The following is a 21,322-nucleotide window of genomic DNA, read 5'->3' as shown; positions in this document are numbered from 1 at the left end:
TTTATTTATGTTTATTCTTTCATCAATATTATATTGTCTTCATCTGGAAAATTCTATAGTGTTAGTTCTCCAGCTTTGCTCTTACTTTCCAAAATTGCTTTGGCTAGTATTCTAGATCCTTCACATTCTCATATGAATTTTAGAATTCCCAGTCACTTTATACAAAAAAACAAAACAAAACAAAAAAACCTGCTTACATTATGAGAATACATGGATTCTATTTATAAGTTAATATGGGGACTCTCAATATTTTTTTACTGAACTGTCCAATCCATGAACATTGAATATCCACTTTTCCTTTCAGATCTTCTGTAATTTCTCAGTAATATTATGTAGTTTTCAGCCTGTAAGTGTTACACATATTTTTGTCAAATTTATCCCTAAATTTGTCATGTTTTTGCTTCTCTTGTAAATGGTACTACATTTGTTACATCAACTTCAAACTGGTTGTCGCTAATATATAGAAAGACAATTGCTTTCTGCATATTAATCTTCTAATTTGCAGTCTTACTAAAGCTTTTTGGGTAGAATCTAAAGATTTTTGTATATACAAAACATGGTGTCTGAAAACAAATTTTTTTACTTCATGATTTTTCTTTATTTTACCTTATTGCACTAGCTAGAACCTCCACAACAATGTTGAATGAATGTGATAATAAGAGAAGACAGATTTGCCTCTTCCTGATTTTAGGGGCAAAGAATTTAGTCATACACAATTAAATACAATCTAACTGCTTGTTTTTTGTAGATTCTCTTAATCACTACAAGGAAGTTTCCTTCAATTCCTAGTTTGCAGAGATGTATTTTTTAATCAAAAATGGATACTGAATGTTATCAAATGTTTTTTATTTCCTGCGGTGATATTATGGATTTTCTTTTTTATTATGTTAATGTGGTAAATTACACTAATTGATTTTTGAAACTTGAACTAATTTTACAATGGTAAATTACACTAATTGATTTTTGAAACTTGAACTAATTTTACAATGCAATCCTAGTATAGCCCTCTTTCACAATTTTTACATAATGGTTAGATATAATTTGCTAAAATTTTGTCACGTTACTCTCTGTACTTTTCTCCAATTTAAAAACTAGATAGGTTTATCAGTTAAAAGTTTACTTTAGGCTTTATACTTCCATTTTATTTTACTTATTTCTACTGTGGCTATTGATATTTCTATTTTAAAATGTAATAATATAAAGGCATACTTATATTATGAAAGCAGAAATGGTGCACAGTAAAATGAGTAATAAATTAAGAAAACGTGTCCCAATCCTTGTTGCCTACTTTACAAAATCACACAGCCCCTCCTTTGTACCAATGAACATTTATTCCTTGCCTCTCATCAAATAAGAAATGGTCAAGAAGACGTCTCCACCTTTTTAATTCCTTTGCTCTATATTTAAGTAGAAGGTAAACAAATGTAAACAGTAATAAAATTCTCCTGTAATTTCAGTAAGATGTGAGAAATTAAGAAATTTATAGTTAAAAAGTTCCCAATTCAGGTTCTGGCACCAATTCCAAATCAAAATTCAGCTGAATAATTATTTTTATAAAAAACAGATACTTAAAAAAATTAAATTGATAGGTAAAATTCTGAGGCAAGATTTCAAAATATAAAAATGATAAACATAACAAAGTAAAAAGATCTGACTAGAAAAAGAAATTTTTCTAACAAAACATATGTGACCAAAATTGAATGATAACACTAAAACCAGCCCAACCCAAATATATCACTATGTACAGTTTAGGAACAAAAATAAAGAAGTAGAATGGAAAGATTTTATGATTTAAATTTTATTATTTTTTAAGATAAAAAGTTTGAAACTATCTTAATACTCTAATCAAATTTTAAGTGATAAAATCTAAATATCAAAATCTAAAAAGGTTTTTAGAAAAGAAACTGTAAAGCCTAAATATATACCAGCTTTCATGGAGAAACAATGGTATCTCTCAGTGGCAGGAGGGCTTTTCATGTGCAATCTGTTCTTAACTGCCGGTATTAAAACATAATGGCTAATAATTTACAAAAGAAAAATAGAGGATAAATATAACACTATTGAAATTCAATGTGCATGTATGTATATTATTATTTGAACATACTTACTTTAGCTATTACTTTTCATTCCCTTTTCTGCAAAATATTTTATAAAATATTCTCCTGCTAGGAACTCAAATTAATAAACTAATTAATAACGTTTCTTTCCTATTTCCTGCTCACTTTACATAGGAATTTTAGATGAAATAACGAGAGTAGACAGAAGAAAAAAATTTTAAAAAGATGGGCTTGAATTATTTAAGTGAAGATTCTGTTATATACAGTCTGTCATTAACCTCCACAAAAAAATTACTTACATCTGCTTAAAAAGTTGTCAATATTTTTGTTTTTTCTTAAGGCAGGAAAATCCAAATCATATACCAAAGCATCCAATCCATCCTAAACAAATAAACAAACAAACAGTTAGTTTTTTGGATCACACTATGAACACTTCCCTTTTTTATGAGTAAAGAGTAGAACATATGCTTTAACATTTAATTGCATGAGTTGGAAACTGAACATGGAAAAATAGGTAATAATACTAATGCTGTTGACTGCCTGAAGAGACCAACTCACCCAATAACTGGTTTTTCAAAATTCAGTTTGCACAGATCTAAAGAAAAAGCTCCTCGGTTACTACAAATTTATCTTTCTTTAAGATGCATTTCCTAGGGGCGCCTGGGTGGCTCAGCGAGTTAAAGCCTCTGCCTTCGGCTCAGGTCATGATCCCAGGGTCCTGGGATCGAGCCCCACATCGGGCTCTCTGCTCAGCAGGGAGCCTGTTTCCCCCTCTTTCTCTCTGCCTGCCTCTCTGCCTACTTATGATCTCTGTCAAATAAATAAATAAAATCTTAAAAAAAAAAAGATACATTTCCTAGAGTCTTCTAAGCAATTTGAGTATTTCTGGTAATACTTTTTACGGGAAAAAAGATAAAACCTTTTTACAAAAACACTACTTTTAGAAAGACCAGCTGATACTTGCTCTATTCAAAAGGGAAAACCAACCCCAGGGTGCCTGGTTGGCTCAGTTGGTTAAGCGACTGCCTGCAGCTCAGGTCATGACCCTGGAGTCCCAAGATCAAGTCCCACTCCCTGCTCAATGGAGAGGGTGTTTCCCCCCTCACCCTCCCATCTCTTGTGCTCTCTTTCACTCTCTCTCAAATAAACTAAAAAAAAAAAAAAAAGGAAAATCAAACCAATAAACATGTGAACTATTTTCTAGTAAAAGACAAATTAAATACGATTTTTTAAAAAAGAACTTTAAATTCTTTAAGGCAGAAACCACAGTTAAAATCTCAATTTTTCCTACAGCACCTTGCAGAAGGACTGACAAGAAGGTATAACATTTACATTAAGCCAGTGATTTTTATGCTCAATAGCAATGGCATTACATTATCTAAGAAATCTTTTTCTTAAAGCTTCAGTGCATCAGTTCCCTCCCCAAAATTAGACTACAGAGTAGTCCAAGTACTACTGACGACACAAGAAAAATTTTAGGTAAAATTTTGGTACTATAAAGTTGTCTGGAAAATAATCTCAATGTTATTACATTTTATAACAACTGTTATTTTAAGAGTTCCTAGGAAACATCTACTTCCAAAGACACACACAAATTTTAAAAGATTCAGAATTAAATTATAATAGCTTAAACTGTTTTCTAATATCAAATGAAACATTAAAAGCAAGAGAAACACATATTAAATTTTACTCACATGCTCTCTTTGGTAAACATATCGGGAACAACTGCTTCCAATCTTATCCCATGTAAGTTTCTTTTTAATTATAAATGTTAAGCACAGAAGAACCTCAAAAAATTACCTTGTTAAACAACTTTACCAAGTAGCAATTAGAAATATTAACTGACTTGTCCCAATACTAGCTAGCAAGTTGTATCAAAATCAAAATGCTAACTCTTACTTCAGTAGTTAAAGATATAATATGACCATGATGAAAAGATGATTGAAAAAATCCTGAACCTCTTAAAAATGAAGTTAGGAATTGAAAATAAGTATGTCTATTCAAAAAACAAAACAAAACAAAACAATACACAAGTCATTCTTCTAATTATAACTAGAAAGGACACTGGCTAGGACCCAAACCTGTTTGCTTTATTACACCACTACTCACTCCTGTGAATGACCTTCCTTAAATTACCCTATAAAAACTAACAGTTCCCCTGTCTTACAGTTACTTTTTACTTCAATCTTCAAGCTAGATTTTAAATGCCTTGAGTAAGGTAAGCCCCAGAACTGAGCATCACATTTTACTTGTAATATAGTAGTAAGACTGCTGGCTCTCCCACTTCGACAATTATTCTCCCTTCCACCTTCCTAATTTAACTGTGATTTTGTTCAAGCCACCCAACTTCCTCCATGAGTTTCCAACGATTGGGAAGACCTTCCTCGGCTTCAAGAGCTGGTTCTTAATAATCTAATCTAAACCCAACATCATGGCCCATTACTCTTGCCAGTGTTCACTTTAAGTACAGGAACATGGTAATAATCCGTCACAGAAGACATGAGGGAAAACCTACAGAAGGATTGTGGGGGAAAGTTTCTTCTCTCTTAAAAAGTAATACATGTAAGAAATATCTTCCTTTCAAGAGAAATTGTCATGTCTGTATGTGACACCTAAAACAACAGCTGCCATCTTGCAGCCTCAAAGAAGTTGGTAGAAGACAAAGCCAAGCACAAGGAGGGCAACAGAGCCAAGGATGGAGGGAACCTGGGTCCCTGATGATGTTCATTCAATAACTGAATTAATTCCACCCATTCCTGAGATAATGAATTGTCTGATTCGATTGCACTGGATTTTTTTTTCTAAAGATTTTATTTATTTATTTATTTGACACAGAGAAAGACAGTGAGAGGGGGAATATAAACAGAGGGAGTGGGAGAGGGAGAAGCAGGCTTCCCACTGAGCAGGAAGCTTAATGTGGGGCTCGATCCCAGGACCCTGGGATCATGACCTGAGCTGAAAGCAGACAGTTAATGAGTGAGTCACCCAGGTGCCCCTGCATTGGTTTTTCTGTTTCTTATAACTTAAAGCATCCTAACTAAAATACATAAATGTCACTGAACTGAAACAGCATTAACCAATGCATAAGTTATAGGGATTTGTCGCACTGAAAGAAAAGGTGAGAGAATTGCCCATTCAATAGTAATTACAGGGGCAAGATGGTGCTAAAAAGAGTGTCACTCTTTGGTAAATGTTGTTTGTATAACTGGACATAAGTATGGAGATGAATGATTTTTGAGTCATGCTTAATAATAAAATGAATTCCAGATGGGTTGAAAGAATTCAACCATGAAGATATAAAGGAAAAACATTTTAAAGAAAAAAACAGAGTATACCTGCATGCTACTTTTAGGAGGACAAGTCAAATAACCTTTCTGAGGTTTTCTCTTTTGTAAAATGAGGATAATAACTACCTACAACTCATAATGGATTAGTGAGAATTAAATGAGTGAAGTAAGTAAAGTGACCCTTAATGGTCCCATTTCCCTTTATTTCTCTGACATCTGCAGGTTTTAAAAATTAGTCTCACTATGGCTAGAAATGACATAAAGAGAAAAATAGACATCTTAGTCACGCAGTCATAAAACTCTAAGAGTAAATCTCAGGTCGCTATGCTATAAACCCTTCTCCAACACAGTAATCCCCATCTATGATTTTTTTTTTTTTAAAGATCAGGTATCTGACTTTTGCTTGGCTACAGAATTTAATCACACATTTGTTAATGGAAAACCAGATATCTCCACTAATTGTATATGGTGAGTAGGTGTCTGGACCTATAACCACACACTTTAAATTTATAGTAGTATGACATAGTGTATGGCTTTCAGGATCATCCATAAGCAAAATTTATGTCTTTTATCAGAGAAATAAGGACAAAAAGGTATCCAGTGTAATCTAAAGCATGTACAAAACAGAGGCTATGGGGAGTCAAGAAACTGTGATGGAGGAGAAGGACACAGGTTTCCACTATCAAGTAGTGGATAAATTATACAAGGTATGTCTACTTCCAACCATAAATTGGGGCAAGGAATTCTGACTTTATTCAACACTCTAAAGTTCCTTAAGTAATGAGTAAGACTTCCCCACTTTCTAAAGTCCATATTCTAGTACCAGAACTCAGGATCTTAACAGAAATTAACATTCCTCCAGGTGGCAAAAACAATTTACAAAGCATGTAGTCCTACTGCTCCTTCACTTAACTGTATTATTTAGGCTGAAGGAAAGCTACCCTCTACTTTCACAACATGCCTGTTTTATAGTTTTATCATCGATTTAAGAACTGAAGAAGAAGGATACATAGAGAGGAACCAAAGTCAAAGAATTACAATAATTAAATTCTTTACTACTCATAGTTGAACAATGAGAATAGACCAGTTATAGCTGGTCTACCATCATTTTGAATGAGACTAGTCACATTGGAGAAGTACTTTCACATAAACACATAAAGGAAAGCATAATTAATTATAAATTTAACAAATTTGTAATTACAAATTACAAATTTAATATCTAAGGACCAAACATTTCACATTTCCTAAGAAGCACTGATATTAAGAGGAAAAGATCTCACAACAACTTAAGCAAAAGAACCAGTAGGAGAAAATTACTCAACTAAACACTGTTACAAACTTTAGTTCTCTGGATAATTTTGAATTACAAAATTCTATGTAAATAAAATATTATTTCTTCTATGTAAAGTATCATTTAGGATCAAGTCCATTAGTATTATTCATTTGTTATAAGCTAGGAGAATATAATGGCAGGAGGAAAGCAAGATATACTACATGTAAAAACACTCATTTTTATGTTAAATTTCAAAATCTAACTGGTTACTGTTCTAAATATACTTCTTTGTTTTGTTTTTTTTTGTTTGTTTTTTAAGAAACTACCAAAAACACCATGAAAACTATTGCAGTAAAACCAGGGGTCTCTGAAAACCAAACTACTTCTAAAACAGGCTATCCCTGCTACTAAAAGACTGACGTCAAACCCTTTTTAAAAAAAATTTCCTATGCTGGGGCACCTGGGTGGATCAGTGGGTTAAAGCCTCTGCCTTCGGCTCGGGTCATGATCCTGGGATCCTGAGATCGAGCCCCACATCGGGCTCTCTGCTTGGCAGGGAGCCTGCTTCCCCCCATTTCTCTGTCTGCCTCTCTGTCCACTTGTGATCGCTGTCTGTCAAATAAATAAATAAAATCTTTAAAAAAAAAATTCTTATGCTATACTTTTTATCACTGTGACTTATTTATAACTGGAAATCTGTGCCTCTTAATCCCCTTCATCTGTCTCACCCACTGCCCCACACGCATTCCCTCTGGCACGCAGTAGTTTGTCCTGTATATTTGAGTTTGTTTTTTTTACTTACTTTATTTTTCAGATTCCACATAGAAGTGAAATCATGAGGTATTTGTCTTTGACCTATTTTGCTTAGCATAATACCCTCCTAGTCCATCCATGCTGTCACACATGGCTAGATCTCATTCTTTTTAATGGTTGAGTAATGTGCTAGTGTGTGTCTGTCTGTATGTGTGCCTGTGTGTGTATGATCATATCTTCTTTACCCATTCATCTACCAATGGAAACATATCACGCCTACTACAAATAATGATGCAATAAACACAGGAGTACATTTATCTTTTCAAAACAATGTCTTCATTTTCTTTTTTCTTTTTTAAGTAGGCTCCATGCCCAGCATGGTGCCCAACATGGGATTTGAACTCATGACCCTGAGATCAAGACCTGAGCTGAGATCAAGAGTCAGATGCTCAACTGATTGAGCCATCCAGGTGACCCTCATTTTCTTTAGGTAAATATCCAGTAGTAGAAATACTGGACCATATGTAATTCTATTTTTAATTTTTTGAGGAATTTCCACACTATTTTCCACAGTGGCTACACCAATTTACATTCCCACCAACAGTACAGGTTGGAGCACTTTTCTCCACATCCTTGCCAACACTTACTTTTCCTCTTTTATTTGATACTAGCTCTTCTGACTAGTGTGAGGTGGTATCTCATTGTGGTTTTGGTTTGCACTTCCCTGATGATTAGTGACTGTTGGTTATCTGGATGGGTTCTTTGAAAGAATGTTTATTCATATCCTATGCCCCTTTTTATTTTTTTTTAAAGGTTTTATTTATTTATTTGACAGACAAAGATCACAAGTAGGCAGAGAGGCAGGCAGAGAGAGAGGAGGAAGCAGGCTCCCTGCTGAGCAGAGAGCCTGATGCGGGGCTCAATCCCAGGACCTTGAGATCACGACCTGAGCCTAAGGCAGAGGCTTTAACCCACTGAGCCACCCAGGCGCCTCCCTATGCCCCCTTTTAAATCAAATTGGGTTTTATGTTCTTTGATATTAACTCCTTATTGAATATATCATTTGCGAATGTCTTCTCCCATTCACTAGCTTGCTTTTTTGTTTTGCTGATGGTTTCCTTTCCTTTTTATTTTGGTGTAGTCCCAATAGTTTATTTTTACTTTTATTTCTCTCGCCTGAGGAGACATATCCATAAATGTACTCTAAGGCTAATGTCCAAGAGATTACTGCCTATATTTTCTTCTAGGAGTTTTATAGTTTCATGTCTCACATTTAGGTCTTTAATGCATTTTGAATTTATTTTTGTGTATAGTGTGAGGGAAAAGTACAGTTTCATTCTTTTGCCTTAGCTGTCCAGTTTCCCCAGCACCATTTATTAAAAAGAATTTCTTTTCCCCCAGTGTATACTCTTGCCTCCTCAGTTGTTGATTAACTGACCACACAGGCATGGCCTTACTTCTGAGTTCTCTATCTGTTCCACTGATCTTTCTATTTTTGTTCCAGTACCATACTGTTTTGATCACTACAGCTTTGTAGTATCTTGCAATTTAGGATTATACTACCTCCAGCTTTGTTTTTCTTCCTCGAGACTGCTTTGGCAATTTGAGGTCTTTTGTGGTTCCATACAAATTTTTGGATTGTTTATACCAATTCTGGAAAAAAAAAATTGCTATTGCTATTTTATTTTTTTAAAGATTATTTATTTATTTATTTGACAGAGATCACAAGTAGGCGGAGAGGCAGGCAGAGAGGGAAGGGGGAAGCAGGCTCCCCACTGAGGAGAGAGCCCGATGTGGGGCTCGATCCCAGGACCCTGAGATCATGACCTGAGCTGAAGGCAGAGGCTTTAACCCACTGAGCCACCCAGGCGCCCCATGCTATTGCTATTTTGAAAGGGACTGCACTGAATCTATAGATCACTTCAGGTAGTGTGAATACTTTAACAATACTAATTCTTCCATTCCATGAACATGGTATATCTTTCCATTTGTTTGATGGAAAGCTGTTTTGATAATAGACAATATACCATTTAAAGAAAATGAGCATATTTTGATGTCTTCAAGTAGGTAAAGAGGGAAGGAATTTCTCAAAAATTAAGCACTGATACAAAATGAAAACAGAATTTCCTCAGAAAATTTTAACAACTTCTGATATTAAACGTGATTAAAATCTTTTTTTTTTAAAGATTTTATTTATTTATTTGACAGAGAGAAATCACAAGTAGGCAGAGAGGCAGAGAGAGAGAGAGGAGGAAGCAGGCTCCCTGCCGAGCAGAGAGCCTGATGCGGGACTCGATCCCAGGACCGCGAGATCATGACCTGAGCCGAAGGCAGCGCCTTAACCCACTGAGCCACCCAGGCGCCCCAATTAAAATCTTTTTAACTAGTCTGACATGACTACATCCATGCCAATATTTTCTAGAACATTTACAGTGCAAAAAAAGTATGTATTCTAAATACTCAGTAAAACATACAATGGTTCTTTCCAATCAGTCTTCAGGTATACCTTTCCAGCCTCATTTTCTCTGTATGCAAGTATCTAGGTTTGGCCCAGTGTGCTCCAGCTATTTCCCAAATAGGTCACGCTCATTCTACCCCACTGCTTTTACGGTTACTCTTTTCTCCAGCTGGAATGTGAACAGTACTTATATTCAAACTGTCTCAAATGTTGCTTACCTTGTGCTCTTTCCCCAACATGCTAAGAAAATATTAATAATCACCTCTTATGTGCTTCCTATTATAGGAATTGTTGTATTTGTTATAATTATGTATAGGCCTCCCTTCTATTCTATAGGAAAACAGACGTAATAGTGATAACAGCAATAATAATAAATACTTCCTGTATCTGGGAGTTCACTGGTTAGGTAGAAAAAGTAAGTATTACAGGATCCTCAGGGTCATAACTAGGTACTACATGAACTGAGAAAGGACAGTTTAACCAAACTGGGCTTCAAGGCAGAGATGAAATTTGAGCTGATCCTTAAAAACAGAATTAAGGAAGAATCAGACAGAGGTAAGCAAGGCAATCTAGGAGAGAGGAAAGGCAAGGAGAATTTAGAAAATGAGAACAGAATACTCTGGACCTAAAAGGGTGAAAAGAAGGAAATGCAGGACACAAAGCTGTGAAGATGGGTTACCGAATGTACATTAAAGGTGTAACATACCAGGCTAAGAATCTGAGTATTTATCTTCTGATATCCATTTGGAACCACAGGAATTTTGAGGGTAAAGAGAGTGAGTGACATGACTGGTTTTTATTTTACTAAAGCCTGGCAAGGATAAAGATGATAAAGTTGAACAGGAAGAGACAGGTATAGAAATGAGGAATAAGGAGGATACTATGGTAACAAAAGCACAAGAAAATGAAAGTCTGAACTAAACTTGAGCAACAAGGGGGAGCCTGGGTGGCTCAGTTGGTTACGCATCTACCTTCAGCACAGGTCATGATCGCAAAGTTCTGGGATCTAACCCCACACTGGGCTCCCAGCTCAGGGGGGAACCTACTTCTCTCTTTCCCACTGCCTTCACCCCACTCGTGCTCTCACTCTCTCATAAATAAATAAAATCTTTTAAAAAAAATTTACAAAGGAGTGCTTGGGTGGTTCAGTCAGTTGACCATCTGGCTCTTGGATGTGGCTCATGTCAGGACCTCAGGGTCATGGGATCTTCAGTGCAAAGTCTGCTTCAGGTTCTCTCTCCCTCTGCCCCTTCCTACACATATGCACTCTTTCTCGCACTCTCTCTAAAATGAAAAGATAAAATCTTAAAAAAAAATTTTTAAATCATAAAAAAATAAGTTGGAGCAAAAAGTATGGAGCATTAGGAACAAAAGAACCTGGTGAGTGACCAAAAGAGAAAAAGGAAGGGTTAAGAGTGATTATGTGATTAGAAAAACAACTATTTACATCTTCTATTTTAGGTGAGTAGTGACTTTATTAACCGAGGCAGATAATATATTTTGGAAAGATAAATATTTTAGATATACAAATTTGAGGTTCCTGTAGAATATCATTTTATGGAAAATGATATGGAAGTTGAAAATGAGTAGGAGTTCAACAGAGTGATTGGACTGATACAAATTTGTGTGTAATGAGAACACACTTAAATCCATGAAAACAGATGCAATTACCCAGTGAGTATAAACAATGGGAGAATGGAAAAAGAGTAAAGAATAGCACCCTGGGGAACATTACCTTCTGAGAGGTAAGCAGGCAAATATGGTTAACAAGCAGTCAGAAAGGTGAAAGGAACATAATAGCATCACGAAACCTGAGATAATTCTATAACTTAAAAGCAGACTGAAATGCCAAAAAGAAGTCAAACAGAATGAAATAAGCAATAGAAGCCAAGTAATTTGTAATTAAATATGATTTAAGATGGTTACATGGTTGCACAGTAATGTGAATATACTTAATGTCACTGAAGTATAAACTCACAAATAATTTAAATGCTAAGTTTCATGTTATATATATTTTACTACAATTTTTTTTAAAAGTCCTATTGAACATCAACAAAATGGTGGACTAGTAAGCTCCAAACTGTCATTCCCCACTGAAACAAAATAGAATGAAAAAAACACCCAGAAGCTCTCTGAACTAACTTTTCTGCGACTTAGAAAAACAATCAAAGGTTTAGAGCAGTCAAGCAAATGCCCAATTAAGTATAAAAGCAATCTTCAAATGGTAGAAAGTTTTGTGACATTTTTAGTCACTCTTGTCCCACTTCCGCCGAATGGGAGCGAGCTTAGTCTTGAGCAGGCTGCAGATTGGTTCCCACTTCCCTTATCTTCAATCAAAGGAAGCAGAGTAAAACCATACTGGTAAGTTACCATACATATCTGTTCTGAACTGTCTGGGGAATGCCTGAAAGACTAAGGCAAGAACATCATCTGTTTTGCATAACTTGGAACACAGGCAAAAAAAAAAAAAAAAAAAAAGTGGGCACTCTCATAAAAGCTGTACAACTACAATAAACCACAGATACCTGTGACAAGAGATTATAGTAGAAATGTACAACAGACTGTCTAGACCCGGAAGAGAAACTGGGATGAAACTCCTTGGAAATTTAAAAAGAAAAGGTCACTATCAGTCTTAAATAGAATGGCATAAACCAGCTTCTAGTGGGCAGAAAAATTAATGGAGGGGTGGCCTGGGTGACTCAGTCAGATTTTGATTCAGGTGATGATCTCAGGGTTCTGAGACTGGGCCTCCACCCTAGCCATGGAGCCTGTTCAACATTTCCTCTGCCTCTCCCTACCCCCTGCACTCTCCCTAAGTGTGCACACTCTCTCCCTAAATAAATAAATAAATAAATAAATAAATAAAGGAAAATGAACAAATAATGGCCAAAAGAAAGGAGAAAGATTAGAAGCTTGCATGATTAGAACCTAAACTTGATGGAATACTGATACGTAGAATAGATAAAGATTGATAGAAGATAAATGATTAAGGATAAATAATTAAGGAGTATAGAATGATGAAACAAAGATGAGACATTAACCTTGTAAAAAAGAAAAATAGAAAAATATTTCTACGTAAATATTATCCTCTCAAAAGGAAAAGGAGTCATATTCTAATCTAGAACACTTAATAGCAAGTTATTAGCCCCACACAGCCTCAATGCTCTCATTTGTAAAGCAAAGATAACTACAGTAACTATTATACAGGGCTGTTATAAAAATCTGATATATCCCTAGTAAATCACAGAAACATACTCACAGATAATTTGATTTTCCTCCCTATAACTTTATAGGTGTACAGACACAGATGAACATAAGCTAGACTTTCTCTTGGTATGAATAAATGAAAAAGTTCTTATGATTTGATCTTACTCTGGGAAAGAGTGTTTGTTGTTTTTCAAAGTACTCTTTCAAATGACTGGGTATTTTTTTCTTTAGGGAATAATAAATGGATGTCATATGTTCTTTAGTTAGCAGCAGTACAACAATATTTTTAAAAAAGCAAATGTTATCTTCTTAAAGTTCCTATGAAAATTTTCATAAAATCAGATTTTTTTTCCTTTAAGAAGGCTCCATGCTCAGCATGAAGCCCCAAACAGGGCTTGAATTCACAATTCTGAGATTAAGACCTGAGCTGAGATCAAGAGTTGGGAGACTTAACCAAATGAGCCACCCAGGCACCCCATCCACATCTTGATAATTTGGGGATAAATGGGGACACCTGGGTGGCTCAGTCAGTTAAGCAGCCGACTCTTGGATTCAGCTCAGATCATGATCTTAGGGTCCTGAGATCAAGCTCCACGTCGGGCTCCACACTTAGCAGGGAGTCTGCTTGTAGATTCTCTCTCTCTCTCTCTCTTTCCCTCTGTCCCTACCCATGCTTGTGCACTTGCTCTTTCTGTCTCTCTTTCTAAAATAAATAAATGAATAAATCTTAAAAAAATAATAAGAGGAAAAAAAGAACTGAGACTCAGACCTGTGGAATCGTAACAAAAGATTTAACATTTGTATCACAGAAAAGAAAGAGAATATAAAAAGGATTAAAATAAATGAAGGCTAAAAATTTCCTACATTTGGCAAAAGACATAAACCTACATACTGAAGAAACTAACAAGACTTATCCAAATAAATCCAAACAAATAAAAAACTGTCAGACTAGAATTCTGTACCCAGCAAAAAGAGAAATCAAAGAAGGGGAGCAGGAGGCACCGGCTTTCAGTAATAGGATGAATAAGTCATGGGGATAAAAGGTAAAGCATAAGGAATATAGTCAAATGGTATTGTAATAGTACTGCATGGTAAAAAAAAAAAAAAGTAATGTATGGTAATAAATGGTAATAAATGTCTAACCACTTGGGCTGTACACCTGAAACTAATTTAACATTGCGAGTCAACTATACTTCAATTAATAAAATGTATAAAAAATGAGATATCGTTGGGGTGCCTGGATGGCTCTGACGGTTAAGCATCTAACTCTTGATTTCGATTCAGGTCATGATCTCAGGATCATGAAATTGAACCCCACATGGGGCTCTACCTTAGTGGGGAGTCTGCTTCTCTCCCTCTGCCCCTCCCCCAGCTTGCACACACTTGCGTTACTCTCTCTCTAAAAAATAAATAAAATCTTGAAGGAAAAAAAAAAGAGGGGTGCCCAGGAGGCTCAGAGGATTAAGTATCTGTCTTTGGCTCAGGTCATGATCCCTGTGTTCTGAGATGGAGCCCAAGATGGGATCCCTGCTCAGCAGGTAGCCTGCTTCTCCCTCTCCCTCTGCCCACTCTTCTGTTCTTGTGCACATGTGCTCTCTCACAAATAAATAAAATCTTAAAAAAAAAAATTATATATATATATATGTATATATATATATATACATATATATATATATATATATATAGTCAGATGACAGAAAACTAAGAAATTTGTTATGAGCAGACCTAAAATAACGGTTAAAGGAAATTCTCTAAATAAAAAGAAAATGGTATATGAAAGAATCTCAAGATACAAGAAAGAACAAATGAAAAGAGTAAAAATATGAGAAAATACAATACACTGTCATTTTCTTAAAAGCTGAAGCAAAAATGATAATGTTCTCTAGTTGTTTCTCAATGTATATAAGGTAGTATTAAAGAGGACTATGAACAGGATAAATTAACATAAACTAGGTAAGATTTCTACCCTTCACTCAAACTAGTAAAATGTCAACACCAATCAAATGTGATGTTACAAATGTCTAATTTAATACCCAGAGTAACCAATGAGAAAGCTATACAAAGAAGTATATACACACAAAAGCACTGTAGATAAATCAAAACAGAATAATAATAAATGTTCAAGTAGGTGAATAGGGAGCCAGAAAAACAAAAAAAATGGGAAGTTAAACAAAAAACAGAACAGCATGTTTAAGCCCTAAAATTACAATTACATTAAATGTAAATAATCTGAAGCAAAATTCAAGTTAAAAGACAGATTATCAGAGCTGATAAATAAAACATGACCAATCTACAGAAATGAAACTTACCTCAACTGTAACAATATAGGTAGATTAAAAATAAAGGGGTAAGAAGCAATATACCATGCAAACAATAATCAAAAATAAGCTGGAGTTGATATATTATTCTGAAACAAAACAGACTTCAGAGCAAAGAGAATTACTGGGAACAGAATGGGAAATCATGTGATGATAAAAGAGTGACTCCATTAAGAAGGCACAGGAAACTTAAATGAGCATGTTCTAGACAAGAGAAGTAAAAAATATGTGAAGCAAAAATGGATAGAAATGAAAAGAAATATATAAATCCACAATTTTAATTGGAGACCACCACACTCCTCTCTCAGCAATTGTTAGAACTAGACAGAAAATCAGCAAGAACTCAACAACGCCAATGAACTAACAGGGTCTAATTGACGTTTACAGAATATTCTATCCAACAATGGCAAAATACACATTCCTTATAAGTGGTCACAGAACCTACCAAGTTAGGCCAAATCCTGTACCATACCTCAATCCTCAACAAATTTTTTTTAAAGATTTTATTTATTTGACAGACAGAGATCACAAGTAGGCAGAGAGGCAGGCAGAGAGAGGGGGAAGAAGGCTCCCCACTGAGCAAAGAGCCCAGGACCCTGGGATCATAACCTGAGCTGAAGGCAGAGGCTTTAAACCATTGAGCCACCCAGGCACCCCTCCTCAACAAATTTTTAAGAATTAAAATCATATAGTGTGTTCTCTGACCAAAATGTAATCAAACTAGAGCAAACAATAGAAAGATAGTAGGGAAAGTCGAAAGCACTTGCAAACTAAGTAACATGTTTCTAAATAATCCATGGTCAAAAGAAAGTCTCAAGGGAAATAACAATATACTCTGAACTGAATGAAAATCAAAGTACAACATACCAAAATTTGTGGAACACAGCTAAAGGAGTGCTGAAAAAAAAATGTCTGTCACTAAATACTCATTCATTAGAAAAGCATGAATTTGAATCACCTGAGCTCCTTTCTCAAAAAACTGGAAGAGCACAAAAAAATTAAAGCAAATATAAAAAAGGAAGCAATAAAGATAAAAACAAAAACCAATTAAACCGAACATAGAAAAACAAAAGTGAAAATTCAATAAAACAAAAAGCCAGTTCTTTGACAAGATCAATCAACTGACAACCCTCTAGCAAGAATGACAAGACACAAAGTACCAATAGGCACTATCATACAGATCCTGCAGCTATACAAAGAGTAATAAGGAAATATTATGAACAACTCCACATACAAATCTGACTTCAATAAAATGGACAATTCCTTAAACAACACAAACTACCACAACTAACCCAATATCAATAAGATAATTTAAATAGTACCATTAGTTTTAATAATGTAACAGCAACCAAAGAAGAAATCTCCAGGGCCAGGTGGTTTCACTGGAGAGGTCTACCAAATGTTTAGAGAATTACCACCAATTCTATGCAGTCTCCTTCAGAAAAAAGAAAAGGAGAAAACACTTTCAAACTTATTTTATGCAGCTAATAGTACCCTGCTCCCAAATGAGACAAAGTATTAAGAACAAAAAATACAGACCAATTATCTTTTATGAATATGAATATATTCAGTAATATATAAAATCATACACCATAACCAACAAAGGCTTATCCCAAAGAAACAAGAATTATTCAGTATTCAAAAATCAATCAGCATTATTTACAAGAGCCAAGACATGGAAGCAACCTAAGTGTCCATCAATGAATGAGTGGATGAGGAAAATGTGGTGTATGTATACACAAACACAGAGGAATATAATTCAGCCATAAAAAAGGACAGAATCTTACCATTTGTGACAACATAGATGGACCTTGAGGGCATTATGTTAAGTCAAATAAGTTCAGAGAAAGAGAAATACCATATGATCTCACATATGTGTGGAATCTAAAAAACAAGACCCCACAGATAAGAAAACAGTGGTTGCCACAGGCAAGAGATAGGGGGTGGACAAAATGGGTGAAGGCGGCAAAAATAATAATAATAATACAAATTCCAGTTATGAAATAAATCATGGGGATATAATATATATAGCATGGTAACCACAATTAATAATACTGTATTGTATATTTGAAAGTTGCTCAGAGAGTAAATCTTAAATAAATATTCTAATCATAAGAAAAAAAATTCTGCATGTGGTAATGAATGTTGACTAGACTTACTGTGATCATTTCACAATGGAGGCAAATATTGAATTATTATGTTATGCACTTCAAACTAACAATGATGTATGTCAATTACAAACTTAAAAAAACTTTTAAAATCAATATAATTCACATGAAAAACTAAAGAAAAATATGTATCAACAAATGCAGAAAATGTACTGGAGAAAATCCAATACTTGCTGATGAGAAAAACTCTCAGAAAACTAGGAATACCTCAAGTTATATTTTTAAAAAAATCTACAAAAAAAACCTTAAAACTAATATCAAACCTAATAGTGAAAGACTATGTTTCCCCTCAAAAATCAAGAACAAGGCAAGGATGTCCTATCTTACCACTCTTATTCAATAGAGCACTCAAACTCATAGCCAGTTCAATAAAGCAAATAAGGGAAATAAAAGGCATACAAATGAGAAAGGAAAAAAATAACTGTCCATATTTACAGATAATATGATTACCTATGCATTAAAGTCTCAAGATACAACAAAACAAAAACAAAAAAAACCGCCTAGAACTAATAAGTAAGTTCTACAAGGTCATAACATCAACATGCAAAAATTAATAGTATTTCTATCTATTAACAATGAACATGAAACCAAAACTAAAATATAACTCCATTTACATTTAGTTAAATAAAAAAGGGAATATTTAAGTATAAATCTAACAAAACATGTATAGGACTTAACTGAAAACCAAGAAACACTGATGAAAGAAATAAAAAAAGATCTAAATAAATGAAGAGACATGGATTGGGAAATTCAGTATCCTACGACATCTAACTTCCTCAAGCTGACACATAGGTTTAACACAATTCCTATCAAATCCCAGCAAGTTTTGTAGATATAAGCAAAATTTTTCTATGATTTTTCTTTTTATTAGAAAAGCTAAAACAAATTTTTAGGAAGAATAATGTGGAAGAACAACTACATCCAAGTTTAAGACTTATACAGCTATAATAAAAACAATGTGCTATTCACAGAAGGACAGACCTGTAGATCAATGGAACAGAACAGAAAGACCAGAAATAGATTCACACAAGTATAGCCAAAAGCAATTCAGTGGAAGAATTGAATTTTTTTTTTTTGAAAAGGAGCCTTTTTGGGGCGCCTGGGTGGCTCAGTGGGTTAAAGCCTCTGCCTTCGGCTCAGGTCATGATCCCAGGGTACTGGGATCAAGCCCCGTATCAGGCTCTCTGCTCAGTGGGGAGCCTGCTTCCTCCTCTCTCTCTGCCTGCCTCTCTGCCTACTTGTGATCTGTCAAATAAATAAATAAATCTTTAAAAAAAAAAAGAAAGAAAGAAAAAAAGAAAAGAAAAAAGAAAAGGAGCCTTTTCAACAAATCTTGCTGAAGAACTGGATATCCATAAAAACGAATCTCAATCTAAATTTCATTACCTCATACAAAAACTAACTCAAACTGGATCACTGATTTTAAACAATAAAGAGTAAGGTTTTTTCCAATTTATTTTATTTCCACTCCAGTATACTAATATACAATGTTATATTAATCTCAGGTGAACGATACAGTGATTCAACGATTCTATGCATTATTCAGTGCTCATCATGATAAGCATACTCTTAATCCCCGTCACCTATTCCACTATCCCCCCACTCACCTACTCCCTGGTAACCCTCAGTTTGTTCTTTATAGATAAAAGTCTATTTTTCGGTTTGTCTCTTGTTTTTTTGTTGTTGCTCATTTGTTCTGTTCCTTAAACTCCACATATAAGTGAAATCATATGGCATTTGTCTTTCCACGACTAACTTATTTCACTCAGCATTATCCCCTCTAGATCCATATTGTTGCAAAAAAGCAAAATTTCATTCTTCTTAAGGCTGAATAACATTCCACTGTGTGTATACGTATGGTATATATGGTAAATACATGTGTATATATATATATGTGTTGTGTGCATGTATATATATGTATGTGTCCATCTGGTATGTATGTATATAGACATAAATGGATACATGTTATATATACCTTACACATAATACACACACACACACACACACACACGCATCTTCTTCATCCATCCACTGATGTATACTGAGTTGCTTCAATATTCTGACTACTGTAAATAATGCTGCAATGAACATAGGAGTGCATGTATCTTTTTGATTTATAAGGTAACTTTTTAGGGAAAAAAACAAAACATGGTGAAATAGTGGGAGACCCACAGATTACTGAAGACTTCTGAGACGGGACAGAAAAAGCATGATCCATTAAAAAAAATTGATAAATTGGACTTAACCAAATTTAACAGCTTTTGCTCTGCAAAAGGTCCAGGTAAGAGGATAAAAAGACAAGTCAAATACTGGGAAAAAATATTTGAAAACCACATATACTAGAACACTTAAAGAACTCTTGAAGCTCATCAATAAAAACAGTCTGATCAGAAATGGGCAGAAGTGGGGCGCTGGGTGGCTCAGTAGGTCAGGCCTCTGCCTTCAGCTCAGGTCATGGTCTCAGGGTCCTAGGATGGAGCCTCTATGCATAGGGCTCTCTGCTCAGCAGGAAGTCTGCATCCCCCACCCCTTCTCTCTGCCTGCCTCTATGCCTACTTGTGATCTCTTTCAAATAGACAAATAAAATATTTTTTAAAAAAGAAAGAAAGAAAGGCAAAAAAAGGGTCCCTGGGTGGCTCAGTCGGTTAAGCATCTGCCTTCAGCCCAGGTCATGATCCCAGGGTCCTGGGACTGAGTCCCATGGCAGGCTCCCTGCTCAGCAGGGAGTCTGCTTCTCCTTCTCTCTCTGCTCCCCCCACCTGCTCATGCTCTCTTTCTCATACTCCCTCTCTCTTTCAAATAAATACATAAAATCTTAAAAAAAAAAAAAAGAAATGAGCAAAAAATATGAACAGACATTTCACCACAGAGATGAAATGCCAAATAAATAAATAAAATCTTTTTAAAAATTAAAATAAAATAAATTTTAAAAATTTAAAAAAAGGAAAAAGAATTACAATTCCAATGTTGATGAAGATGCATCTGGAACTCTCATACACTGCAAGTGGCTATTTAAAATAGCAGGGCCACTCTGAAAAACTGTTTCACAGGAAGTATTATATGACCTGGCATTTGCACTCATGGGCATTTATCCTAGAAAAATGAAAACACTGTCCATGCAAAAACCTGTACATAAATGCTCATAACAGTGTTATCTCTAATAGCCAGTGAAGAGGAATGACAAAAGTGTTTTCAATAGGTGAATAAGAAAACAAGCCATAGTTATCCATACCATGGAATGATACTATTATTAAAAATAATGAACTGAAGGATGCAACAACTTGAATGTATGACAGGGGCATTATGATGAGCGAAAAATACTCATCTCCAAAGGTCACATGCCTTATGATTTCATTCTAATAACATTTGTCAAAGAATAAAATTAGGGATCCCCATCTCTAAAACAAGAGATTAACAGTTGCCAGGGTTTAGGGATGTGTTTGTGGCTGGGGGGGTGGGTAATACTGAGGGTGTAAAGGAGATCTTTGCAGTAATGGAATAGTTCTATACCTTGATTGTAGCCGTGGCTATAGAAATCTACACATGTGAAAAATGACACAGAACCATACGCAGCACACTGAATCAGTTGCAATTTCCTGGTTTTGATACTGTACTACAGATATGTAAAATGTAACCACTGTGGGAAACTAGGTGAAGAGTATGCTGGACCCCACTGCAACTTCCTATGAATCTGTAATTATTTCAAGACAAAAAGTTAAAAAAAAAAATACAAACAACAGGGGCCAATGCCAAAATAACACACAGGTTAAAATGATCTCACAATGATTTTCAGAGCAGCTA

The 21,322-nt window shown here is 34.9% G+C and overlaps 1 protein-coding gene across 3 annotated transcripts in view; it reads right to left on the bottom strand.

Moving 5' to 3' along the window:
• ROCK1 (Rho associated coiled-coil containing protein kinase 1) overlaps nt 1–21,322 on the bottom strand; it is a 145,892-nt gene that overhangs the window by 109,037 nt on the left and 15,533 nt on the right. For all 3 annotated transcript variants that reach the window (XM_032311480.1, XM_032311482.1, XM_032311481.1), the window contains exon 2: nt 2,357–2,438. In XM_032311480.1, coding sequence (XP_032167371.1) covers nt 2,357–2,438 — 82 coding nt within the window. The remainder of the gene's footprint in view (nt 1–2,356; nt 2,439–21,322) is intronic.

The sequence above is a fragment of the Mustela erminea genome, chromosome 13 (assembly GCF_009829155.1).
Source record: "Mustela erminea isolate mMusErm1 chromosome 13, mMusErm1.Pri, whole genome shotgun sequence".
In the NCBI taxonomy this organism is placed as follows: Eukaryota; Metazoa; Chordata; class Mammalia; order Carnivora; family Mustelidae; genus Mustela; species Mustela erminea.
The sequence above is the reverse complement of the archived record's forward strand: the minus strand, read 5'-3'. Positions and strand labels throughout refer to the sequence as shown.